The sequence below is a fragment of the Anguilla rostrata genome, chromosome 6 (assembly GCF_018555375.3).
Source record: "Anguilla rostrata isolate EN2019 chromosome 6, ASM1855537v3, whole genome shotgun sequence".
Taxonomy (NCBI): domain Eukaryota; kingdom Metazoa; phylum Chordata; class Actinopteri; order Anguilliformes; family Anguillidae; genus Anguilla; species Anguilla rostrata.
The window spans coordinates 39,862,591-39,888,446 of record NC_057938.1 but is presented as its reverse complement, the minus strand read 5'-3'; the positions used below and the strand labels follow the sequence as shown (position 1 = coordinate 39,888,446).

Here is a 25,856-nt window from a genome sequence, read left to right as displayed (position 1 = left end):
CAGTGTAAATTGGCAATAAGTGTATCAGTGCTGTATACACTTGCCTAACCTGTTTAGCAATTATAGTTAAAGATCTGTAATGTAAAACATCAGCTACCATCGTCGGAATATCGGATTTTCAATGACGACCAAATACATACAAGTGATTAGCAAAGTTACTAAATAACGAGTAGTTTTGCTGCTCATTATCGCGATCATTTCCCCCAGGTGGCTGACTGAAATATCGTTGTTATTGCCTTCCCATCACATGACAAGTCTTCAGACGGACAGTTCTGTGTTCGGATCTGACATCCTGTCTACCCATGCCCCGCACGGCACAGGCATGTCCAAAGACAGTCAGCAGCGAACTTAGTTAGCGTTAAATAACTGGTTTTCAAAAATTCCGTTGGGATTTTGTGTTGCACGTTCAATGGCAGGGTAGGTGTTTCGAAACAAAATATCGCTACCTCCGTAACTCTATAGACAACTACCACGTTTCAAAATGCCTCAGGATGGAAGAACAAATTCCAGAAAAGTTAAAAGGTTTGTGTTTATCAGGAGAGCTAGACAAATTAATTTCAATAGTCGCTACTTGTGTGCTAGCTACTTAGAACAGGCATATAATGTTACGATATTTGCCAATATTTATATGCATGTTTACACAGCAAGCCAGGTTGCTTTTCTTGAATGGTGACCAATTACGTTCCAGTTGTCCAAGTCATCCCTACTTCTGGGATATAACTGGGGAAATATAGTTATTGTACGTCCCTCAACCTGGGTTTGCCTGGGGTAGTGATTCGATTAGCCAGATTGGGGTGAGAGAGCAAGTTCTTGCAGTGAGTGAGGCAGCTTCGTTGAGTAGAATGATGTATATAGTCGGTGTAAAGTCCGTAAAAACAGAACGACCAAATAACACCTTGCCTAATGTATGCGTAAAAAACTACGAGGCTGAATAGTTTATGTCGCAGTGACGCTTGTAAGGTAACACTGGTTGTGACATATTGCTGATGGAGAAATACTCGTTTATTATGAAATTGTTTTCTCATACGTGACGTACGCCACTTAGTATGTGTTTTCCTGTTTCCTTCCAAGACCGAAACTGGACCTGAAGTTCGTTCAGAGGTTCTGTGGAATTCAGAGGATTCTGTTCCCGTCCTGGTCCAGTCAGAATGTGCTGATGTTTGGGACTCTGCTCTTTGTCACCCTCCTTGGTATAATTCAATATGAGAACTAACAAAATTAAGATGCTATATTTTTATATATACTGTATACTCTTGATCTGTCTACACACTGTTGAATTTAGAAATATACTAGTGTGTATAGCTAGATATAGTAAATATAAATTATAAAAATTGGTTGTGCAGCCAGTCTAGGCTTGTCAATCAGCATGACTGATTGCACCAATGTACATGCAGTGTTTTTCATAATTATTTCCCATGAGTTCTTATGGAGTGAACAGGAGACCCTTGGTGTACATAGGTTTGCCTAGACCGGTTCAAAGTTTTTTGCATTTTTAGAGAATATACGGGGAATATTTAATTTATGAATCCCCCAATTGTGTCTTCTAGAGCAGCTGGTCATTTACCAAGTGGGTGTTCTCCCAAGCAAGTTCTATGAAGTCCTAGCCGACAAGGATTTTGGTGGTTTTAAGAGCCTTGTCAAGTTTGCGATCCTCTTGATACTGCTCAACTCCACAGTAAGTTCACCATTACAGGCTGCTCTTGTACAGAGCAAGAGCGGGTTTTGATAAGCTGCCATTTAGATAAGGATCTTGCTGTCTTCCTGTTGCGTCAGCGTATGTTATTGGGTTGTTAAAAATCTTTCCTTTTTTTATTAAGGTGGTGCTGCTTCTCTACTTTATAACTTCTCAAATAATCTAAAGGAGTATTTCCTTATTCTCCACTGACACTTTAGTTTTTTTTTCTTCTCCATGTTTATGGTAATCTAACACCTGAAGTGTGAGCACATTTGAATTTGGAGTCCCATAGCTGTCTGAAATCAGGTTTAAAAATGTATCTGGTTCGATGACAAAATAATCTTGGAGGTATTTCCAAAAGTAGGTTTCCCTGCTCTGGAAATACACCACACAAGGGAGAGTGTGTAACTGAGCGTGCTCACGGTTTCCAGCTGAAGAGCCTGGATCAGTACATCTGCAGTCAGATGTACGTGAGCTGGAGGGAGAGCCTGACGGAGTCCCTGCATCGGGCGTACTTCCAGAGCAGGGTGTACTACACCCTCAACGTGCTTCGGGAGGACGTAGACAACCCGTATGTCCTTCTCGCTGCCTGTCGAACGGTGACCCGTGCGTCTGTGACATGCAAACACCAACATAACTGTGTCAGTCACATGCATAGCCCAACAGATTTATTAGTGTTGGAAGGACAGCGTTGTATTACCATGGCACGTACAGCTTACGAAATACACAGAGGGAGTAGCGTCAGCCATCCTGATTGCATCAGTCTTGGGCGCATGTAGACGACTACAGAAAACCTGTGTGTGCGTGTGTGTGACTTGACTTTGATGCCCATTTATTAGAACATTATTGTCAATTTATTACACTAGAATAAAGATTTTTTTAAAGTGTTTAATAATGATAATAAAAAAGAACCAAAAAAATATCAATACACACAGTATCAAACCAAAAACATCATCAAAAAGCTATGTAACTAAAAATAAACCCTTAAACTCAATTTAGAAATGTTTTTGTCAAGTATATTTTGCAAAAATATATTTTTGTGTGTGCGTGCTTGTGTGTGCGTGTGTGTGTGCGTTCATGTTTTTGTGTGCTTGTCTGTGTGCGTGTGCATGCCTGCACTTGTCTGTGTATGTGCGTGTGCATGTGCACTTGTGTGTGTGTGCTTGTTTGTGTGTGCGTCTCAGGGACCAGCGGATCAGTCAGGACACGGAGCGGCTCTGTAAGCAGCTGAGCACCATGGCCAGCAGGCTGATCGTGTCGCCCTTCACTCTGGCCTACTACACGTACCAGTGCTTCCATAGGTGAGTTGGCCCGGAGCTCAAGGAGGAGGGTCACAGTCCCCGGCGTCCCCTCCTGTCTACCTACTGACACCACCCCTCTGCTCCACAGCACTGGTTGGATGGGGCCCGTCAGCATATTTAGCTACTTCGTCTTGGGAACCATCACCAACAAATCCCTCATGGGGCCCATAGTCTCCACTCTCTTCCTGCAGGAGAAGCTGGAGGGCGATTTCAGGTAAACCCGAGCAGCCGTCAGCTGTACAATGTAAAATATTCAGTGTTAATTCAACTCTGACAGAGTACATAATGTGAGGACAATAGGAACCATGTGTACACGGCAAGAGTTGATTTTACACTGAACATTTTACTGTGTCGCACCAGGAAGTCAGTGTGTTGTGTGTCATTGTGTGTTCACTATGTGCCTCGGGTTTTAAAAATGGTTCTCTGGCAGGTTCAAACACATGCAGATTCGGGTCAACGCGGAGTCCGCCGCCTTCTACAGGTCAGCCGGTTCCAATGTCTGTCAAGTACTGCACAAAACGTCACACACACTGATTACCAAACACTGCACCGCACACTTCAGGCACACCCACCACAGGGCGTACTTCACATTGTACTGAGTAACGTATATTTCAGTGTCCATTGTTCTCATAAATACCTTTGCTTTGGATAAATAACATGGAAAATGTATTGTGTATGCAGTGCCACAAGAGGGTGCTGCAGAGTCTGGTTGATCTACTTCTATAAACCTTGCTGTGTTGTTTTATGTATACGTGTGCGTGTGTGCCCATGTGTGTGTGTATGTAGGGCGGGTAAGGTGGAGTACATGAGGACGGACCACAGGCTACAGGCCCTGCTGCGGACACAGAGACGTCTTATCAATAAGGAGTTCTGGCTGTACAGTAAGAGCCCCGTCCTGCTCGGAACTAATGGAGCACGCAACACATTTCACAATAAGAGTCCCACCTCACTTCCTCATTTCACAACTCATCACAGATCTTAAACTGTAGATGCCTAATTCAAGTTAATTTAACGTGGAGACGTTAGAATTTGTCTGCACTTCCTGTCACTCTGTTCACCGCATGGTGTTAGTGGATGTAGGCGGGGTCTGTGGGTGTGAGTGGAGAATGGGCTTTTCAGCTGTGACAGGATGATACTGTGTGAGTGGGGTGTGGCACCCGCGAGTGGCTGGTGCTGCTTATCTGGGGACTGGAGGATGAGACACTATGGGGTCTCATACAGATCACATGGTCTGGCTTGTAGGATCCCAGACTCAGTCCTGGGGACTTACTGCTCATGCTGGATTGTGATACCACCAGTCTCTAGCTCAGTGAAGGCAGTTAAAATGTGTTTAGGTTTTTGGTACTTCCGTAGATTTTCCTCAAGCTTGTTATAATGCAGTTGTCTCGTTTGTTTTGTCTTGTTTTTGGTTCTGTGACTAGATGTCCTCAGAACAGTTACGGCCGATTATCACCCCATTGATTTCAAATCAGTCTATGATCAACTTTATGATTGAATGTAATCTCCTTCTAATAATCTCCTTCTAAAAGAATATTTTACCATGTAGCATATTACATGAAATGTGTATTAGTTTATGTGGCTGATTTAGGGTCTTTTCTTCATGGCTTTTCTTACCTATTTCTGACAGAATGGGGCCTTAAGAAGGTAACAACAGCCATTACACATTAAGTGTAATTATTTAGAATGGACAGGTCATTACAATTCAGAGATTTGCCATTATGGTTTGATTGAAAACCAGCAGCAACAGTGGGGTCCCCAGGACTGAGTTTGATAACCCCTGATCTAGATCAGGCTACACAAAACCACAGTGTTCACAGCAGCGTAAAGATCTGATATGCTCGTCTGCTCCTCCATCTCCCTGTCTTCCTCTCCCCTCTCTCGTCCTCTCCTCCCATCCTCCCCTTTCTTTCCATCCCTCCACACAGTCGGGGTGAACACCTTTGACTACCTGGGGGGCATCCTCAGCTACATGGTAATCGCCATCCCCATATTTACGGGGGTGTACGACGGACTGTCCCCAGGAGAGCTGAGCGCTCTCATCAGCAAGGTAAGCGCTCACATTTCCCTCATCCTCCGAGCTCACCTTTGGCCTTTGACCTTTGACACATGCACAGGTCATGAACTGGGGTGTACACCTGGGAAACATTACAAGGGGGGGCGGGGGTCCCTAAATATGAATTTCACTAAATGGTCTAAAACGAAGTAACCAACAAGGAATAAGAGGTGTTGTGACTGTTAGATCACAAAACAAATGTCTTTGTTTTGATTATTTGAAAGACAAGATTTTCACATTGCATGTTCCATTTTGTTTTCCAGTTGGGGTTCACTGTTACTGTTGAGCTTAGTTTTGTGTGTATGTTTGTAATTAAAAGCAGTATAGTAAAATGTAGGAAAAGCAGGTAGACAGATGTCATTCTATCAGTCGTCCTCTAGGTGGAAGCAGTGTCCATGTTAAACAGTTGTCCCTGGAATACACAGCAGATACAGAGCAGGTGGTGTGACTCCCATCTCTCTGCTGCCCCTCTGATTCTGTGCCTCCCTCTCTTTTCAGAATGCCTTCGTGTGCATCTACCTGATAAACTGCTTCAGCCAGCTGATCGACTTGTCCACCACAGTGTCTGATGTGGCTGGATATACACACAGGCAATGGCTCCTGAACTATTAAACTGTGTGTGTGTGTGTTGGTGTGTGAAATAGAGAGAGCATGTATGTGTGAGCAGGACCTACAGTTATCACCATTTTCCCCAAACAACTCTGGTTGGCATCGTGATTGATAACCATGTGACTGTGTGTACGGACAGGATTGGCGAGTTGAGGGAGGTGATGGATGACATCATCAGAAAGCAGTGTGACTACGACCCTGCTTCCGGGGACACGTACGATTTTGACAGGTGAAACTCCGGACATTTCGAGGAAATGTTGCGTTAAAGTTCTTACACTGTCGACTTGCATTAATATTTCCCTATCTATGCAACGCCTTTGTCTGTTATACCTATTACAACATCGATTCCTACAGCGATGCTTTGTATCAATTGTGTCAGAGTTTATTTTATATCTGCATTGGCCTTCAGCTAACCTTATTGTGTGCGCCATATTGTTAGCCTCTGCTAAATGAGTACGTGTAAATGTAAGTATGGCTTCCTGTCCTGAGGCAGAACATTACAGTGTTGCTTCCTGCCCCGCCCCGCCCCGCCCCGCCCGCTCCCACAGTGACTTTGACGTGCACGCCGGCCCTGGCGACACGGCCTTTGTCCTGGACCGGCTGTCCTACAAGTCCCCCTTCTCCGAGGAGCTGCTGGTGAAGGACCTGAGCCTGAAGGTCTGCCAGGGGACCCACCTGCTGGTGGTGGGGAACACGGGCACGGGGAAGACCTCCCTGCTCCGCGTCCTCAACCGCTTATGGGAGTCCTCCAGCGGTGAGCGACAGGAAGCAGACCCCTGCCACACAGGAAATGCATGCTCGCCAGATGTGAAATGTGTATCCGCCTAACAGAAGATGCACATCTACCACATGGAAAATTTATTATTTAGGATTAGTAAAACTACTTGTGGGAGTCTTCTAGCGGTGAGAGACAGGAAGTAGACCCCTTCAACACAGGAAATGAATACTCGCCAGATGTGAAATGTGTATCTGCCTAACAGAAGATGCACATCTACCACATGGCAAATGAATTATTTAGGGTTAGTAAAACTGCTTGTGGGAGTCTTCTAGCGGTGAGAGACAGGAAGTAGACCCCTACCACACAGGAAATGCATACTTGCCAGATGGGAAATAGACATCCATCAAACAGAAAATACACATCTGCCACACGGAAAATTCATTATTCAGGCTTAAAAAAATAGGATTAATAGAGACCGTAATATATCTACCCATTAGTGCCACCTCCAACCAGTTTTATATGTCTCCAATACTTCCAATTTGACAGCAATGACAGCATATGTTACAGTCTTCCATAGCTGTCTCTGGGTATTGACTAAGTACCTCCCAGGAACTAACAATGCCCAACAGAAGAAATATACGCCCATCATGCAGAAAGTACTCATAACAAGGGAAATAGACATCCATCGCAGAGCTCCCACTCGCTGAGTGCACAAGAAACACACTATTCAGCATAAACCAACACACTCCCACACATGAAATTCACCAAATACCACACTGCAGATCACTGTAAATCTCAGTAAATCTCTGTAGCTCCACCAGAAACTGCATAGATACCATTAAAATGAACTCGGAATGACTCAAAAGCATTGCTCACATGAAAAAATGCAGCCAAAGTCAAATGGAGATATGATTGGTGCGTTGGTGCTATGTACCAGGTCACAGACCTGATCCTTGGCTTTCACGCCATACGATGATCACCGCGAACCTGAATGTCTTCCGTTAACGAGAGCTATAGAAAGGCATTACGCTGTAACGGTCTGTGTAATTCTTGCGGTTGCGTCTGTGGGATTCCGCAGGGTACATGGAGATGACTTCCTGTTTCGGGCCCAGGGGAATCCTCTTCCTGCCGCAGAAGCCCTACCTGACGGACGGAACCCTGAGAGAGCAGGTAGACCCGCCGTGCCCAACACCTCAACCTCACAGGCGGCGGTGTTAATCCGTCACCAACACGTGTGGGCTGAACTGTATTCTCATTCAACAGGTCATCTACCCCTTGAAAGAGATATACCCTGCATCAGGTACGTGTGTGCGCAGCTGCGTAAGACTGATTGTTCTGGGTATTGTAATTGCACAGATTTTTATTCTGAAGTGAAGATCTTTGTTTGAATTCAGAGCCGGAAACCCTGCGAGCTGCAGGGTCATCTGCATTGCTGCGCTAATTTGAAATTGTGCAGATTGCTCGCACACGCGTGCGAACACACCTTCACGAACACACACGTGCACGTACACATGTACACAGACACACGCGTGCGCACACACAGTGCACGCACACATGTACACAAACACACGTGCGCACACACAGTGCACGTACACATGTACACAGACACACACGTGGGCACACACAGTGCACGCACACATGTACACAAACACACGTGCGCACACACAGTGCACGCACACGTACACAAACACACGTGCGCACACAGTGCACGCACACATGTACACAAACACACGTGCGCACACACAGTGCACACACACATGTACACAGACACACACGTGCACACACACAGTGCATGCACACATGTACACAAACACACGTGCGCACACACAGTGCATGCACACATGTACACAAACACACGTGCGCACACACAGTGCACGCACACATGTACACAAACACACACGTGCACACACAGTGCACGCACACGTACTCAAACACACGTGCGCACACACAGTGCACGCACACATGTACACAAACACACGTGCGCACACACAGTGCACGCACACACGTACACAAACACACGTGCGCACACACAGTGCACGCACACACGTACACAAACACACGTGCGCACACACAGTGCACGCACGTACACAAACACACATGTGCTTGATCTGACAGCCTTTTCTCCGCAGGGGCGGTTGATGATGAGAGGATCATTGAGTTCCTGGACCTAGCTGGAGCGGTGAGCACCGCGCAGTTCAACTGTCATTATCCGTGTTTATTAATGCGTAGCATTAGCCTTGACGCTAACTGTGAACGGTCCTCTCCCATTGCAGTCCGGTCTGCTGAAGAGGACGGGCGGTCTGGACAAGAGAGTGGACTGGAACTGGTGAGTTGTACCACTGCAGTCACTTAGAGAAGATGTCCACTGCTGCCATTAAACGTTCATCACAAGAGCAGGTGGAGGCTCAAAGGCACATACTGTCGTTCTCTGATTGGCTTTAGTTCATTGTACAGTTCTCTGATTGGCTTTAGTTCACTGTACCGTTCTCTGATTGATTTTAGTTCACTGTACCGTTTTCAGTTAAAATGCATATGTTATTGGATTGAGAAATGAACATCTTTCTCCTCAGGTATGATGCACTGACTCCAGGGGAGATGCAGAGACTGAGCTTTGCCCGACTCTTCTACCTGCAGCCCAAATACGCAGGTGAGCGCAGCCGAAACATTTCAAACGTTTCAAACGTGTTTCAAAAGCATTCTCAGCACATCAGCTGCTAAAGGGCATGAGGGGTTTAGACCAGGACTGCCCAACCCTGTTCCTGGAAATATCCTGTCCTGTAAGTTTTAGCTCCAACCCTATGAAAGCTGTCCACATTCAACAGCTTGAGATCTCATTGCGCTGTTCATTAGTAGAATTAGGTGTGCCAATTTATCGGAGATGAAAACATGTAGGACTGTAGATCTCCAGGAATTTTAGGGGTTTTGGAGCTAAAGGGGTTGGGGTTTTGAAAGCATTGCACAGTAAAAGGGGTGTGGTTTGCAGATCATGTGACCACACGCACAAACTTCCTGAATGGTGAGATCAGTTTTATCTCTGATAAAGAGCTCTGCTCTGCTCATGCGCTCTGCGGTCAATATAAAATTAGGTTTTAACCTTCAAGAAGTTCATTCTCAAGTATTCCATCACGACTTGCATGATATTAAGAAAGATGTTTTTCTATCGTACTGTACATTTGCTTTCCAATTTCAGCAAAGCGAGCTTACACTGTCTTACACTGTGCTTTTGGGGAGGGCGGTGTGCTTTTGGGGAGTTTATGGGGGGGTGGGGCTGCTTTTAGGGCGTCGATGAGGGGAGGATGGTTAATGGTAGAGTGTACAGTAGAAAATGGGATGTGATTTTGGGGGGGGGTGTTTTGATCTTCGGACTGAAAGGGGGGGGTGTGGTGTGGTTTTCGGCAGTGCTGGACGAGGCCACGAGCGCGCTCACCGAGGAGGCCGAGGGCCAGCTGTACCGGGCCTGCAAGAAGCTGGGAATGACCCTGTTCAGCCTGGGCCACCGGAGCAGCCTGCAGAAGGTACCGCACCCGCGCCCGCGCCGCGACCGCACGCGACCGCACATGACCGCGCACAACCACACAACCATTTTCAGCCCGCGTGCAAATGAGAAGCCCGGATAGGGCCCAGCGAGGGTAAGTCTGAAGAGCTAGCCTCTGTAGCTCCATCCCTCTCTCTGACTCTTCTTTTTTTCCCCCTCTCTCCGTCTCCCTTCCTCTCGCTCTTTGCAGTATCACGACGTGCTGCTCAGACTGTGCGGAGAAGGCCGCTGGGAGCTGACCAAGCTCAAAACGGAGTGACGGAGGGGCGGGAGGGGCGGGAGGGGCGGGAGGGGCCGTGTGAGAAGGGGGTGGGGCGAGGCGACTCAAACCCCTCCCACCTAGAGAGACTTATCAACTGGATTTACTGGGGGGCATTACCTCAGTATGACACGTCAAGCAGGCTTTTGGTTGGGATACTATCCGTCATGTTTATATTTTTTACTATTTTCTTTTCTGTTTTACAATTAAATTGCCATATGTAACAAAGAAAGCTTTATCAGTTCTGATACTTAAACTGTGATTCTGTACTCTTCCTACTTCTGACAAGAGGAATAAAGTGCGAAGCCTTCTGAAAATGCACTACCAGTTAAAGGGATGTAATTAAAAACTGGAACAAAACAAGGATGAGTAGGCTGACCTCTCCTTCGAGTGACTTGAACTGCAGGTTTCTCTGCCAGAAAGGGTGTTCAACCAAGCGACGCCTGTGGGCGAAACCTTAGTATTTTTGGACCCGGGGACACAGCTGCTTCCTGTACGTTACTGTGCACGCTGTACTGCTGCTGTTTTTGCAAGCAGCCTTTTGAACTGGAATGCGGAGCTTTTTAAACAAGGCTAAGCGGATTGCCGGGTTTGCTGCACCCTCTGTATCATTAATATGTTACACCCGTGACACTGGTCCAGGGTGGAGGAAGACGCTAAGCAAAGGAGTCAGGCTTTGGCAGTTTATTGTCATGGTGTCATTGTGTCTTACTGACTACTAACCTGCCTGTACACTGATGTAAATGAGTATATGAAATGTATTTCTTACATAATACACTTAATTGAATGAATGTATTTTATAGAGAATACAAAAAAGATTTTTTTTTTTTTGCATCACAGTACAGACATAACCCAAAGAACCTGATTTGAAATATTGGTAGAGTATGATGTTTACTAAGGAATGTACTGTGTAAAGCAAAGATAATAAAGCCAAAGCAATAAATTGCACAAGACTTAAGTAATTCATACCGACATTGCGCATGATTACTGTACAAAATACTGACTGGAATGTGGATTGTTATATTCATAAAAAGGCAAGGCAAGGCAGTTGGCCAATCAGAGAGGATTTTACAGAACTTTGGAGGTAAAATGGATATTTGTATATTTCAAACAATGCAGACTGTAGTACTAAACTCTTGATTATTATTTAAAATTAGGTTTCCAAAGTCATAAAATCATAATTGATTAAATTATTTGTCTCTGTTGCCTCAGCTCTACAGTGGAGCCCAAGTGGTCTCGATCAGGACTACTGTCCTTTTATAAAGGCACACTAACGGCATCTCATTTTATACAGTCCTGAGAAGGTTCCTGAACACACTGAGAGTGCTTGATTATTAATATGAAAACCACCAGTTGCAAAGATTCTGTTTTCACAAAACCTCCAAGCTTGAAAATAATGATGTTCCATTAGTTCAGGCATTAAGATGCCTTTGCAATAGTGATACACATCCTGTGGAAAGTCTGTCATTTTCATTGTATTTGGTGGGAGCAATGAAGATTAACAGTTAAATTTCAGTGGTCAGTTAAAACAGAACTGACTTGCTGCACCTTGAGTTAATAGCTTCAGCTGATTCTCAGCTCCTGTCCCTAGATTAGAATAAATGTGTAAATGCTGTGGGAAGTGTTTGTGAGTACGGTGTATGTCCTATGGGTAGTGTTTGTTATCGTCTAGTGTGGTTCTGGATCCTGTAGACCTGCAAGATCCTGGTCCACCACTGAGTGTACAGGTTTGGGCTCTGAGGTTTGGTATGGTCTACTTTCAGCTTTACAATGGCCAGTGAATCCTATAGGTCTGAATATGTGTGCTTGTACGCACGTGTGTGTGTGTCTGCGAGTGCGCACGCGAGTGTGTACGCGCGCGTGTTTTTGGGGGAGGGTCGGCGGACGTCAGGGCTTCGCCCCCTTCGCCAGCAGTCGCCGGTGGCCCTGAATGACCTCCTGCACGGCCGCGGGGTCGTCCAGAGTGCTGAGGTCCCCCAGATCGTCCGCCTTCCCCTCGACCACCTTCCGCAGGACCCGCCGCATGATCTTCCCCGAGCGCGTCTTCGGCAGGCGCTTCACCACCTGCGGCGGAGACCGTCGTATATTAGCGCAAACCGCCGCAACAGCGCTAGCATAAAGGGAAGCTACAGGGCTGCGCAATGCTAAATCACCTTTGGAGTACACGCATGCGCCCCACGCTGTCAACGAATACTGCCGCTGTCGATTCATAAAATTGCAGCGCTACATGTGTAGTTTGCGTGTTGACGTGTCCGAGCGGAGAGGCGTTTATTGGACGGGAGGGATTGCAGGAAACAAAATGGCGTCACGGACTGGTCACATGCCGTGGCAGTGCACTACCGTGAAGGTAACTACAGGCCGTCGGCAGTGCGGAGAGCAGGTACCTGCGTGAAGTCGGGCGCTGCATACTTGGCAATCTTCTTGGACACCATATCCCGAAGCCTCTGGGCTAGGACTTCTTCAGAGATATCAGCATCTTCCTTCAGCACAGCAAACACATAGACTCCTGCACAACAGAGCACAGCAAATATGCATACTGCTCAACACAGCACAGCAAACACGTAGACTCCTGTACAACACGGCACAGGAAATAGTTATGCTCCTGCACAACACAGCACAGCAAATATGTATAGTCCTGTACAACACAGCACAGCACAGCAAGCACATATACCCCTTTACAATACAGCATAGCAAACATGTATACTCCTGCACAATACAGCACAGCAAGCACATATACCCCTTTACAATACAGCACGGCAAACATGTATACTCCTACGCAATACAGCACAGCAAGCACATATACCCCTGCACAGCATAGCACAGCAAGCACATATAACCCTATACAATATAGCACAGTACAGTAAGCACATATACCCCTATACAGCACAGCACAGCAAGCACATATACCCCTATACAATATAGCACAGCACAGCAAGCACATGTACCCCTACACAATACAGCACAGCACAGCAAACACATATACCCCTATACAATACAGCACATCACAGCAAACATGTACCCCTATACAATACAGCACAGCACAGCAAGCACATATACCCCTATACAATACAGCACATCACAGCAAACATGTACCCCTATACAATACAGCACAGCACAGCAAGCACATGTACCCCTATACAGCATAGCACAGCAAGCACACATACCCTATACAATATAGCACAGCACAGCAAGCACATATACCCCTATACAGCACAGCACAGCAAGCAAATATACCCCTATACAATATAGCACAGCACAGCAAGCACATATACCCCTATACAGCACAGCACAGCAAGCACACATACCCCTATACAATATAGCACAGCACAGCAAGCACATATACCCCTATACAATATAGCACAGCACAGCAAGCACATATACCCCTATACAATATAGCACAGCACAGCAAGCACATGTACCCCTACACAATACAGCACAACACAGCAAACACATATGCCCCTATGCATTACTGCACAGCAAACATGTACACATATACTCCTGCACAGCACAGCACAAAGAGCACATATACCACTGCATAGCATATACCTATATATGTTGTGGTCAATATAGGACTGGCAGTTTGTCATATTAAAAACCATGAGAATGTGTAAAGGTCCCAATCACACAGCTCACTTCCTCATACCCTGTCCCTTGATGTCGTGCGAGTAGCCAATGACAGCAGACTCTGCCACGCCCTGGCACTGGTTCTGAAAGAGAAGACATCAGAGTTCCTGTAGGTTCACACTGGTCTTCATATCACATGGATCAAACATCACACTCTACAGACTGAAAAGAATACAGATACGGATTATTTACATATCAGTGAATCTTTCCAAAATCCTTGCAAACTCCACCTGCAAGAACAAACTCTAAATAAAGACAACGTCTGAGCATTTAGTGCTGATAGGGCCAATCACAGACTGAACAGGCAGAAGGCAAACTCTCCTCACCACCACATCCTCTATCTCTGCAGTCCCCAGCCTGTGGCCGCTCACGTTGATGACATCATCGAGACGGCCCACAATCTGATAATAGCCTTCCCTAGAGCAGTGGGCTCCGTCCCCAGTGAAGAAGAAACCTGGACACACAAAAGGGAATGAAGCCACACAAACAAGAGGATTCAGAGTTGGTTTCATTACTGGTAACGGCTTTGTTCATCTGCTGCTGAGTGACATCAGCCTTTATGAGGGAACAGTTTTTTTTTTTTTTCTTTGAGATTACTACATGGGTCCATGGCTCGTGCTGGTAAGTACCTGGGTAGGGCTGGCAGTATGTCTCAACAAATCTCTGGTGATCATTGTGAATGGATCGGGCCATCCCAGGCCAGGCCCTGGAGATACAGAGAGCTCCAGTTGTGTCAGTATCTGTCAACATCTTCCCCTGAAAAAAGCACACACAAATTTGAAAACCTTTTTTTTTCGCCAATCCAAATCTTCCACTATGCTTCTATTATCTTCTATGCTAGTGGTTCTCAAACTCGCTCCTGGGGGCCCCTGTGTATGCTGGTTTTCATTCCAACCACAATTGCAATCCCAGAATTTTAACAAGCTGTTAATTATTCTTGATTAGGTGCTTTCATGTTTTAGAACAGGGGTCCCCAATCTTATCCAGAAAGGGCCAGTGTGGGTGTCGGCTTTTGTTTCAACCAAGCAGTAACATGCCATGATTCTATTAATCAAGGTACAGTACTTAGCAAAGACTCCAGTGGTTGATTCTTGACAATTTTAAAAGAAACATGCATTTTCACCAATAATCAGAACAGATGTTTTCTCATGACTGCGACCTTATGTTTTGGTCATTAATGCGTTCTGCCGAAAATTCTCAGGGATCTGCGGAAGAGATCTAAAAATGTTCTATGTTTAAAGAGCAAAAGTAATACAACTAGGCATGTGACCCCGGTCTAAAGCTCAGTCTCAGGGAAATGCAATATCCTGTTGTTTTGGCCGTGACCTTGCTGTCCATGAGCGCAGGCTGGACACCGAAGAACGGCCTCATGGCGAAGCCAGGGATGATCTCCGCATCGGGGTCCGCTGGCCTGGGGGCAATGCACACCCCGCCGGTCTCTGTGGAGAACAGGACAGGACAGGACAGGACAGGACAGGACGTGACAGTGCACAGCAAGGCAGGGAATAACAAAAGTGTTTGTTCTTATATGAAAATTATATTTTATGTCTGCCATATGTGAATGACTTAAGTGAGGTTAAGTAAATTACATGCTATCCGAATTCAGTCATACAAAGTAAATAAGGGGTTCTTTTGTAGGCTTTGGGTTGGCAATGAATGAAGGGGAGACAGATGCCAAGTCAAATAGCAAGAATAACAAGAGATCTATTACTAACATTTCCACTACTACCACCACTACTGCTGCTGCTGCTATTACTGCTGCTGCTATTACTACTACTACTACTACTAATAATAATAATAATAATAATAATAACAGGGAATAAAACTGTGTCTCAGCTATGTTTAATTCTGTGTGTTTATATTTCTATATAAAACTGAGAACCACCCTATTTTTCCCCCAAATGTTCCATAACATTAAATGAATCCACTAGCACTGGGTAAGACTACATGCATTCCTTTGCCACTCAGATACTTCTGCTGTTTGGTTTTCAGAGGGGTTTCTTACAGTCGGTGACCTCCACATGATAAGTTTTGGTTTCTTGCCACTGCTGACCATGGCGCACTGTGTATCTGAGGGGTTTCTTGCAGTGTTAGTCATGTAATTCATGAGCACAAAAGTGCTGTTGACACACTGTGCTTTAATACACCTTTATTTGAAATGAGTGCCTGACTGTATGCGGCTGTCCCTCAGTAAGGCCTCTCCCACCCCCACAGCTCACTGCACGCCCTCAGCTGAATGCAAAAATCCAACCGAAAATCCGGCTTAAAAGTGCTGCCAAAAACACCGCGACCTTATTTGACCACCACACCCCTCAGCAGTACATTCCTCTCAGCATGCAGCCCGTGAGCCGAGACTTTTTTTTTAAAAAGCCAAAATTCTATATTTTCCCTCCCCCTGCAGACAGACTGCGTTTGGATCTCCGCGCGGGGAAAGTGTCCCACGAGAATTTTAAATTCCATGGAATGAGCTGTGCAGAAGTTCAGCGAGCGGTGCTGCTGCGTAACGCTGTAGGCGCGACTGTAACTCCAAGGCAGCGACTGTAGCTCCACTCCCCTTTAAGGCAGCGACTGTAGCGCCACTCCCCTTTAAGGCAGCGCCTGCTCTGCTTTGAGTGGAGTCTGCACTGTTCCCTAACTCCTGATGACCTGGCAGGGCACCAGAAGCACTCCGGGCTCTGGTTCCGTTCCGCCGGAACGCCTGGCTGCCTCTCCGCCCTGCCACATGTGCACCCCCCCCCCCCCAAAAAAAAGGACAGTGCGTGTGCTTGTCCTACAGAATGAATAACAATGTGTGAGTTTCTTCATAGCAAACCCCAGAGGGGAGGAACTACAGTCCAGAGCCTGGCCCACTGAACTCACTGCAAATGAAAGGACAACAAGAAACGTCCACCTTGTGGTGCGTAAGGTCAGTTTGAGGGCACCCTTGTAGTGTGTAATTTCAAGGTGAGAGGTGTTTACACACTCTTTGAGTACACAGAAAGAACAGTACAAAGAAGGACCAGAAAGGCCAGACAAAGCTTACACCTTACAGCATACAAGTACTGTGTGAGACATGTTCACACATCTCACAGTGTGTAAGTTGGGGGGGGGGGGGGTATAGGTCAACGCCCTTACCTGTCTGCCACCAGGTGTCCACAACAGGGCAGCGCCCCTCGCCCACCACACGGGAGTACCAGTCCCACGCCTCCGTGTTAATTGGCTCTCCCACTGGAGGGGAGGAGAGGGTTAATGATGAAATACTGTTCCACACAGGCTCAGCTTTCAGCCCAGGCATAGGAGCAAGAGCCCCTGGCATAGCAGCCTATGATTCACTGTTGACCAATCAGAATGAAGGATATTGGTATGCAAACCGGCAACAGTTCTTCTTTCAGGAGAATGTATGACCTTTCCAATTCATTTTTGTCTCTGGTTTAAATCTCAAGAAATATGCTGTATATTCTATTATGCGAATCATACACTACAAGGACATTCCACTTTTCAGAGCACAGTCAAGACATATGCAGTACAAGAGCTCTCCATTACTAATACATTTGAAACATTTTCTCAAATCTATCTACATCATGTATTATTATTCTTAATTAAATTTAACATTCATTATATTTTTTGTGATTAGCATTTATTTGTTTTTGCAGCTGTATTGCTATGTACATATTAAACAAAGCTATGCTTCAGGTCATACCAGAGCCCAGGGTCTTGAGGGACGAGCGATCGTATTTCTTCACCCACTGGTCCCCGTACTTCAGGAGCAGACGAATGGCGGTCGGAGCCCCGTAGAACTGACTGATCCTCAGCCTCTCCACCGTCTCCCAGTACCGGCCTGAGGGAGAAGGAGCACTCACCCATGACACACTCCCACTAAGTACCACACACTGGGCCATAAGACCAGGGCTAGGGTCAATCCTGAATTAAATTGAGAATAACTGATAAATTGCAATTCATTACATTAATTTGAATTTGTGTTTGAATTTGAATTGAAAAAGCTAACAGGATATAGAACTTGGATTTAATTCCAATTTTTCATTTATGTATTATTTTAAATAAATAATGTTTACTCTGACATCAGAGGGTACTCTGATATTACATACTGTTACAAAGACTAAAATGTGATTAAAGATTGTACATTTTAAAACATTCATAATTAATAAAGACAAACTCCTTATAATGGACTATGCTTTCACAACACTATTTGGAATCCTAAATCTAAGCTAGTATTTTAAATGGTGTTAGCACTGTTAGCAGTGATAAGTGACAGATGGCTTCTGGAAGATAGCGGAGGCATTTGCCAAAATGAAAGAAGCATTCATGTTCTATAAATGCGCATAGCAATTCCAAAATTCTAATCTGAACCCAAGCCTGCTTATGATAAACTCCCATTCAACACTATACACTGGGCCTTATCTTTTACACCCACTTTTTTGACTGCCCTCACCTGGGTCAGGGTACACCGGCGTGCTCTCAAACAGGACGGTGGTTCCCCCGTTGCACAGGGGACCGTAGACGACGTAGCTGTGCCCTGTAATCCAGCCGATGTCCGCCACGCAGCCGAACACGTCGCCGTCGCGGTAGTCAAACACGCACTGCAGGGCGGTGAGGGAGAGAGAGGAGGCTGCTGTTACCCAACGGCCTCAATGACCTCACAGCTTAGTGTAAAGACACAACATGGCCGCCGGTGTATGACCGCACCAGGGGGCGTCCTCTGTTTTTAAAACTTAAAACATGGGAAGATGGTTTATGCCTATCAGTAGGTGAACATAACTGTGCAAACGTGGAAAGACTGGTAAGGGGCCCTGACCTTGGGCAAGGTCACGTTATTCCTGCTCTCACCCCCAAGTTCCCCCCCCCCCCCCCCCCACCAGCATTTTTAATCTCTCCAGACAGTACAGAAGGAAATCTTTCATCTCTGACTGATTCAGCTGCATTGCAGCTCCAGTTCATCACTCTAAGATGTGCAGGTCCATATGGTTTGCATCAAAATAAAAAAGCCTACATTCACTCAGACGAAAATGAAAAGCGTACCATGAATTTGCTTTGTGTAATAGAATAGGAGCCTCTATCCTGATGTGATCCTAGGTTTCGGCACTGGTTCAGAGGGAAAGCTTACAACTGGTGTTAAAATGGAGGATGACACATATGGGATGAGGTTTTTATCTAACAACAAAAGAGTCTTTATGAGGAGCTGGAGAAAGCTGAGCGCATTTCAACAAGCTGAAAGGATGGCCCTGTTTGTGCGGGCAGCATCCAATGGGACTAATGGCCTCGAACCCAGCCAGCAGCTGTCCAGTTCAAATTGTTTTAGCCTGGCTCTGCCCCCCCTCGCTCAACTCAAACCCTGGGTCAGATCCACAGCGGAAGCCTTCGATCCGTAGGCCGAGAGTGGAGCTAAGCTGCAAATTGCACTCAAGAGTTAGGGTGGGATGGACTCCTGCGTGTGAGAGTTATGTTTTATTTTCTTTTCTGTTTTTTATATACCCTCAGACCTAAGAAATAAGTAGGGACAGAGCATGGATTGGAGCACAGGTGTCAAACTCCAGTCCTGGAGAGCCGCAGTGCCTATTGGTTTTCGGGATGTTCTCAGCACTAGTAGTTGATTTAAGTCATTGATTAGCTAAGAAATTCACACACTTTGTTTTCAGGGCCTTAATTAGCTGCTGATTGAAAGGAAACCACAAACACCCACAGACACTACGGGCCCCTTGGAATTCAGTTTGACACCCCTGGGTTAGAGGATTTAATTTGTGATGAGGGTAGAGTACCTCTCAGTGAAATTAACTAGAGAGAGAGGGTGAAGCATCTAAGTGAACAGAGTTACTCTGTGAACAAAGGTAAATGACACCGGCACAATGGCTCCCCTGAACCCCCTTAGATATCCTTTCTTTTTCACTTTACTTGGATGTTCATTTGGATAATGTTATAGCAATAGCTGTGTAAGATTATGTAAGGTTATGTAATCATGCCTTCTTTTGTTGCAATACAAATTGCTGATACATTACAATACAATACACTTAGCGATTAAGAATTGGCCTCTGTGCCTTCTTGGTGATAGCTTATTTTTGTATTCTTGAGGGTAACACTAATGTTCTTCACTACTGTTTGTTGCTCTGGATAAGATCCATCCATTATCTAAGATCCATCCATTATCTATACCCGCTTATCCTGGTCAGGGTCACAGGGGGAGCTGGAGCCTATCTCAGCAGCTCTGGATAAGAGTATCTTCCAAATGACTGTAATGTAAGGCTGAGTTAGAGAAGTAATGTGATGTAACGTAACGACGGTAATGTAAGGCCTGAGCTGTGAAAGAGAGTGGAGGCGAGCGACTTTCGGAGAGACAGGGGAGGAGCCGTGAGCGGGTGCGTAAGGAGTGGCGGGATAGGAGGTGCTCTACCCGGTGAGTGAGCGCGGCGTACAGCAGGTACCCGGCCTGCGTGTGCACCAGGCCTTTGGGTTTGCCCGTGCTGCCGGAGGTGTAGAGCAGGAACAGCACGTCCTCGCTGTCCATGGCGACGGGCTCGCACGACGCGTCCTCCTTCATCATCTCCTGCACGGGAAAACATTTCAGAGGACAGTAAACTCCCAGCGTTTAGCATCGCGCCGCCACAAAGCTCCGTCCCCAATTTTAAACCTGTTTGAGCTCAGCGGTAGCCGCCGGCCCTGGTGACAGGCAGTTTACATTATAAGGATTCCGTGACCTGAAGCCAACGTGTAATAATAATCAGTCTCCTTCATTCACCGAGAGTTTACAACAGCAAATGTAAACACGCACATTTCGTCGCTGCAAAAGGAAAATAAACCATGGGAAGGACCGGGATGCGTCTCCTTTGACCGCTCGTAAAAGTGTGCAGCAAAATACGCAGTCTGATAGACATTTCTCTGATAGACTTTTTTTTACCCATAATGCACCTCCCTGATAAATTCAGCTGTGCCCTGTAACCCACGCACCTGTTCTAGGACAAGGTCTCTGTCTGTCACCGTAACAGGGTTCTCCGTTCTCATGGTGACAAGCACGTGCTGCACTGAGGGACAGCTCAGGAGGGCCTGGTCCACGGTTGCCTTCAGCTCCAGCACCCGCCCCCCACGCAGGCCCTGGTTGGCAGTGACCACTATCCTGGACCTTGCTGGAACACAGATGACACAGTTGACGTCATTGAAGTTACAGTTGGAAACATGGCAATCAGTAAGTTTCTATCTAAAATTGCCAACACAAATTTATTATTGCGCCCCTGGCCTTGAGGCCCATGCTGGGGGTGTGGCCAACACTGGGGAATTTCCAGAAGAGAGAGGTGTGTGTTTCACATCGCAGATCTGCTGTAAAAGCAAACGTTAGCATAATTTCAACCATCAGACCTCTAGTGGTTGCCACAGAGGACGCAGAGAGGGCAGAACAACACTGAATCCACAAATGCAAACAAGTGCTGGAGCCAACCCAGAACTAACCAGCCCAAAAATAGTCCAGCAGCCAGCTTTTTTTTTCTAGAGATCATTATAATTATTAGCACTTAGAATTGCAACATAATTTCTAGAGTTATTTAGGACAAATCTTCATTTGCAAATCTTTCTTAATCAGATTATTATATCAGACAGCAAAGTTGCTTTGAGATTATAGCATTTTCTTTTTGAGGTTATTTATTTTGTTTAACTTTTATTGCATTTGAGAGTGCAAACCAAAAGGAAATATGCATACGGTATATAATGCACAACATTCACTGGCAGTATATAATATAGAATTCTATGAATATTTTTTAATGTAGTGAATTTCAGAAGTTGACATTTTAATACTACTGGCTGGGGGTCGGGTTACTTCACGGACTATAGTAAACAAAAAATGAATGCAGTTGGTCTGAATATACAACTTCCTAACCAGACTGACACGTTGTATAGAGGTTACATGTGTTATTGCACACGTGCGGCTGACTTGTATGTGTTTGCATATGTATGGGTGTTGGTGTGCACTGCCTGCTTCTCAAACATTCGGCTGTGCAGTGTTCAGCGAGTCCTCACCGCCTCGAATGCGCTCAGCCAGGGCCTCGGCACTGAACCCGGCGAACACTGCGCTGTGCACGGCCCCGATTCGGGCACAGGCTAGCATAGCCGCCACAGCCAGGGGGCAGGGGGGCAGGTAGAGCGTGACGCAGTCCCCCCGACGAACACCCAGCCTCCGGAACAGGTTCCCCAGGCGACACGTCAGCTCCAGCAGCTGCCTGCGGGAACCCGTTGAAGACGGTCATCCATTCCGTCATCATCCTCATCGCCATCATCATTAGCACTACCGCTGTCATTAGCATCATCATCTGCATCAACATTATCATAATCACCATCTTCAAGAAGACTATTATAGATCCCATAAACATCATCGACATCATCATCACCAACACCTATTATAAATACAGTCACCAAAACTATTAGCATTATCACCTGCTCAACTGAGCATGCCTCAGAATGACATGTCATACTGAGTCTCACCTGTAGGTGACGGTGATCTCCGTCCCTGGTTCGTCTCTCTCCCAGATGAGGGCCACTCTCTCTGGGCGCGTTTGGACATGCCGGTCGATGCAGTTCACTGAACGACCACACATAAGGCAGTGCAACCCTTGAATAGTGCTTCACAGGTAGTCATACACCTGAGCGATATGCAAGCTTTACATTTATCATCAAAATATTTATCTTACTGCCTCACAGTACACTACTAAATGTGATTAATGCAACATACAGTATGTGCTGTATATTGTAATGTTGTTGGCTTCCCAATATGATTCCACCCTTCTGATTTATCTTGCTCAGAGGTGAATCAAGGGTTTTCTTCAATCATGGGGCACCAGTTATTGAATTAACACTCATAATTATTAATCATTTAAGATGACACTACCAAGGTCTTTAAATTTAGTTTGTTTTCATCAGTCGAGCCCACTTATCATAATAAAAGAACAGCACCATTTGTAACTAAATATTCACAAAAAATGTCCTAAAAGCACAGATTTAATTATGAGTATAAAAAGGTAATATATTATACTCAAGCATATTATGCTGAAATTAGGGTTGCAACAGTAAGAAAAAAAATTGGTTTGTCTCCCACCGTTTGGTTTGCATGTGTTCAGTTCAGTTCGGTTCACTTGCTTCAAAAATCCTTGTTTATGTCTAGCTATGTTTTTAAACAGGCAACCATAATCTTTTTACTTGTAATTGTGATATTGGCCATTTATATTTAATATCACACAACACTGAAACTATGGAATATTATATTCTGTTTGAAAATAACAGTGGTGCATTTCCTTTTCAAGAAAACATCAAGAACCTGTTTGTTCTTAAGCTTTTGCTAATGATCTGACTACATTTTGATAACCATTTTAATAATATGCTGTTAATAAATTTAAATTAGATTGCTATTGGTAATTATACTTTTTTCTGTTTTACCAAAAATGTGCAGAATTGAAATGAAACTGTGGTACCAAAACCGTGAACCAAATAAAATCAAACTATGAGTTTTGTCAACTGTTGCACCCCTAGCTCAAATCAATGCTGATTAGCTCAGTGTTAATAGAAAGTCCATCCCAACTCCAAAGCTATTTTTCAGCTCTGGCGTCACAGAAGAGCCTGCACCTTCTAAATAAAGCAAAGGGTCATGTGTTCCCCATCTCACTGCATTCCAAAGGGTAAAAGATCATTTGCTCACAATTTGTGCTAATGGCAGATATAGTTATTTTCATTGAAAATGGGGGGGAATGTGAAGAAAAATGTAAAAATAATGTTCTACAACAAATTCCACAAGTTTATGTTTGAAGCCAAGCTGTCCATCATAGTTTGTGAATCACAGTGCCATGCAGGTCAGGCATGGCTACGGTCCAAAATGGTTTGGCTTAGCACAGCTCCATCAGTGGAAACGGAGCTCTAAAACGTGTGCTCAGCCTAGCCAGAGTGTGGCCTCAATGTCTCCTAATCCTACTGTGTCACTCGGGTTTACCACTTTCCGCCACAATGTCACCATCAGCATAATCACTTTCGTCATCATCATCTTTTTCATTCATAATATCAACATTCTTATGATTATGACATCTGCTAAGTTGTAATGGAGCATGGTTCACAATCGTAATATTTTAAGTTTCTGCCCCTGCGCGTAATTTTTACTCCCGAATGCATCTATTCATTACCACCCAACCCCCTTTCCTTTCTCCTCTCGTTTATCCTCCCCCACACCCATTGTACACCCCCTAAATTTTAAGAAAGCACTTCCACCGTACCCACGCACGCTAACGACCCCCTACCAGAAAAAGAACCTGTACATCCGTTGATTTAGAAGTTCAATTCATCAACAGAAATGTAGAAGCACTCCTTTAAATGCTACCTCACTGCAAATACGACAGCCAAAGCAAAATTAATGAATATCACATTTTTTTTATGAATGGTGGGTATCTGGTAGTCCAATCAACAACAAATATCAATATTTATCTGCAACCATGTCAACATAAACTTCTAGTCGTGGGGCTGCAGTGCCAGACACCATAAATGCAAAGCAGTGACAGTATAATTTCGCATTGTAAATAATGTCCTAATAATTTATATGGATGTATTTCATTAATATTTATCATCCCTTCTTACCAGATACGTTCAGCTGTCCTCCTTCAAACCACTTTATTTTGCCTTTAATGAGGTCGCAGTTTTGGACAGTGTGAAAAGGTGTAATCCAGGACAATCTTTGCCTCCCTACAGTCCCCCAGAAAGTGTCACTTCGGTTGATTGAAAACTCGTACAGTCCCTTATAGTCCCCTACGCCTTGAAATTCTGCAGCTTCGGGCATACAGGCAGCTATATTATAACTTCTTCTCAGCCCTTGATTGCATTTTGGCAGCCTCTGTGGTGATGAATTTGAAAACTTTGCATACAAACTGTACTTCAACAGCCTGGATCTCCAAATCGGCGTCATCGTCAAAATGTTTCTCTTTGCACATCTAGTTTGATAGACCGCTTACTATGGCACAAGCAAAGTTGTTCCCACACCTAAAACAGCATTGTTACAAGAATAATCTAGAGAAAACCGCAAATTTCCAAAAAAGAAAAATCATAAATATTGATACGAGAGAATCTACCCGAGTGTTTCGTTAAAAACACACATGCAAAAGCCTTCTGCAGAAGTAGTTCAGCTCGAACTGCACTTAAATTCTGGCAAGTGAAAGACAGTGATGCTTTGGAGAAATTAAAGGGAACTTTAAGACTGTTGGCCGACAAGAATTTTAGATGGAAACTTAACCTCGTGATTTCATCAAATTTATAATTAACTAGCCTTCTAATTCATTATTTATTTATTTTTGTATTTATTTTTGAGTGCGTTTATGAATGCGATATTTCCCGTCAATTTTATCATCAATTGACCAAACACTTGTTCATAAACTTGGCATCTGAGGTGCGAGTAACAGAATGCGGTCTGCAAGTCGGATTACGATAGATCCTTTCCTGAGACATTGTCGGTGTAGCGATTCGTCAGGTCAAATTCTTCCAAAGTTTTTATTTTGTTCCATAAAGAACAAAATGAATGCCTGACCTGATAAATAAGTTGCTCATATGGAAAACAATAACATACACAATTATGGCATCATTAAGATATTGTCTGATGAAATATATTGTATTAGAGTAACATCATTACAATATACTGAACAAATGTAATATCTATATTAATACACATACTTTACCTAACTTAGGTTAAAGGTGTACATTGTGGGTTATTGCTCCAATCAGAATTCAATGATCTGATTGGGTTTTAACTATTAATTTGATTAGTAGAACTGTGAAAAGGGGAGGTTTCATGACAAAGAGTGACAGTTTCAAGTCAGACTGTGTCATGTCTGGTCTTGTTTGAAGCGCATCGGAGTGGGGAGTACAGTAATATTAATTTTATAAACAGCGGACATGGATTTCATATCTATTCAATAACTTAGGAGAAAAACCTGCATTGGTAAAATATTCTCTCAGAAGGACATCTGGAAAAGGTAATCAAAATTCCAATTTGACCGCTGACTGAGCAGTTCCGAGATTTATGACCTCTGTTTGGACATATAAGGAGAAGGGACAGAGCAATCTGGGAAGATCGTAATCAACT

The 25,856-nt window shown here is 44.8% G+C and overlaps 2 protein-coding genes across 3 annotated transcripts; one reads left to right on the top strand and one right to left on the bottom strand.

Moving 5' to 3' along the window:
• abcd4 (ATP-binding cassette, sub-family D (ALD), member 4) lies at positions 1-11,101 on the top strand. The gene is made up of 19 exons (XM_064339600.1): positions 1-522; positions 1,072-1,190; positions 1,548-1,675; positions 2,107-2,246; positions 2,860-2,976; positions 3,065-3,190; positions 3,407-3,457; positions 3,763-3,857; positions 4,902-5,023; positions 5,528-5,619; positions 5,778-5,867; positions 6,187-6,392; positions 7,435-7,526; positions 7,620-7,656; positions 8,486-8,535; positions 8,630-8,682; positions 8,927-9,003; positions 9,756-9,871; positions 10,082-11,101. Exons 1-19 carry the CDS (start codon positions 482-484, stop codon positions 10,148-10,150), a joined length of 1,821 nt encoding a protein of 606 aa, XP_064195670.1. The 5' UTR covers positions 1-481; the 3' UTR covers positions 10,151-11,101.
• Positions 10,687-24,924, bottom strand: LOC135257144 (acetyl-coenzyme A synthetase 2-like, mitochondrial). 2 transcript variants are annotated; one of them, XM_064339599.1, is made up of 14 exons: positions 24,362-24,924; positions 22,232-22,328; positions 21,770-21,969; positions 20,711-20,886; positions 20,157-20,309; positions 18,204-18,351; positions 17,454-17,591; positions 16,889-16,981; positions 15,101-15,213; positions 14,404-14,530; positions 14,101-14,228; positions 13,794-13,857; positions 12,535-12,656; positions 10,687-12,214 (listed from the first exon to the last, which is right to left on the bottom strand). In XM_064339599.1, the coding sequence occupies exons 1-14, from the start codon at positions 24,684-24,686 to the stop codon at positions 12,038-12,040; spliced, it is 2,061 nt and encodes a 686-aa protein (XP_064195669.1). In that variant the 5' UTR covers positions 24,687-24,924; the 3' UTR covers positions 10,687-12,037. The 2 variants fall into 2 exon arrangements, 1 of the variants encoding a protein (XP_064195669.1); XR_010330595.1 differs by having other exon boundaries at positions 12,079-12,214; positions 13,784-13,857.
• Positions 24,925-25,856: the final 932 nt, after the last annotated feature.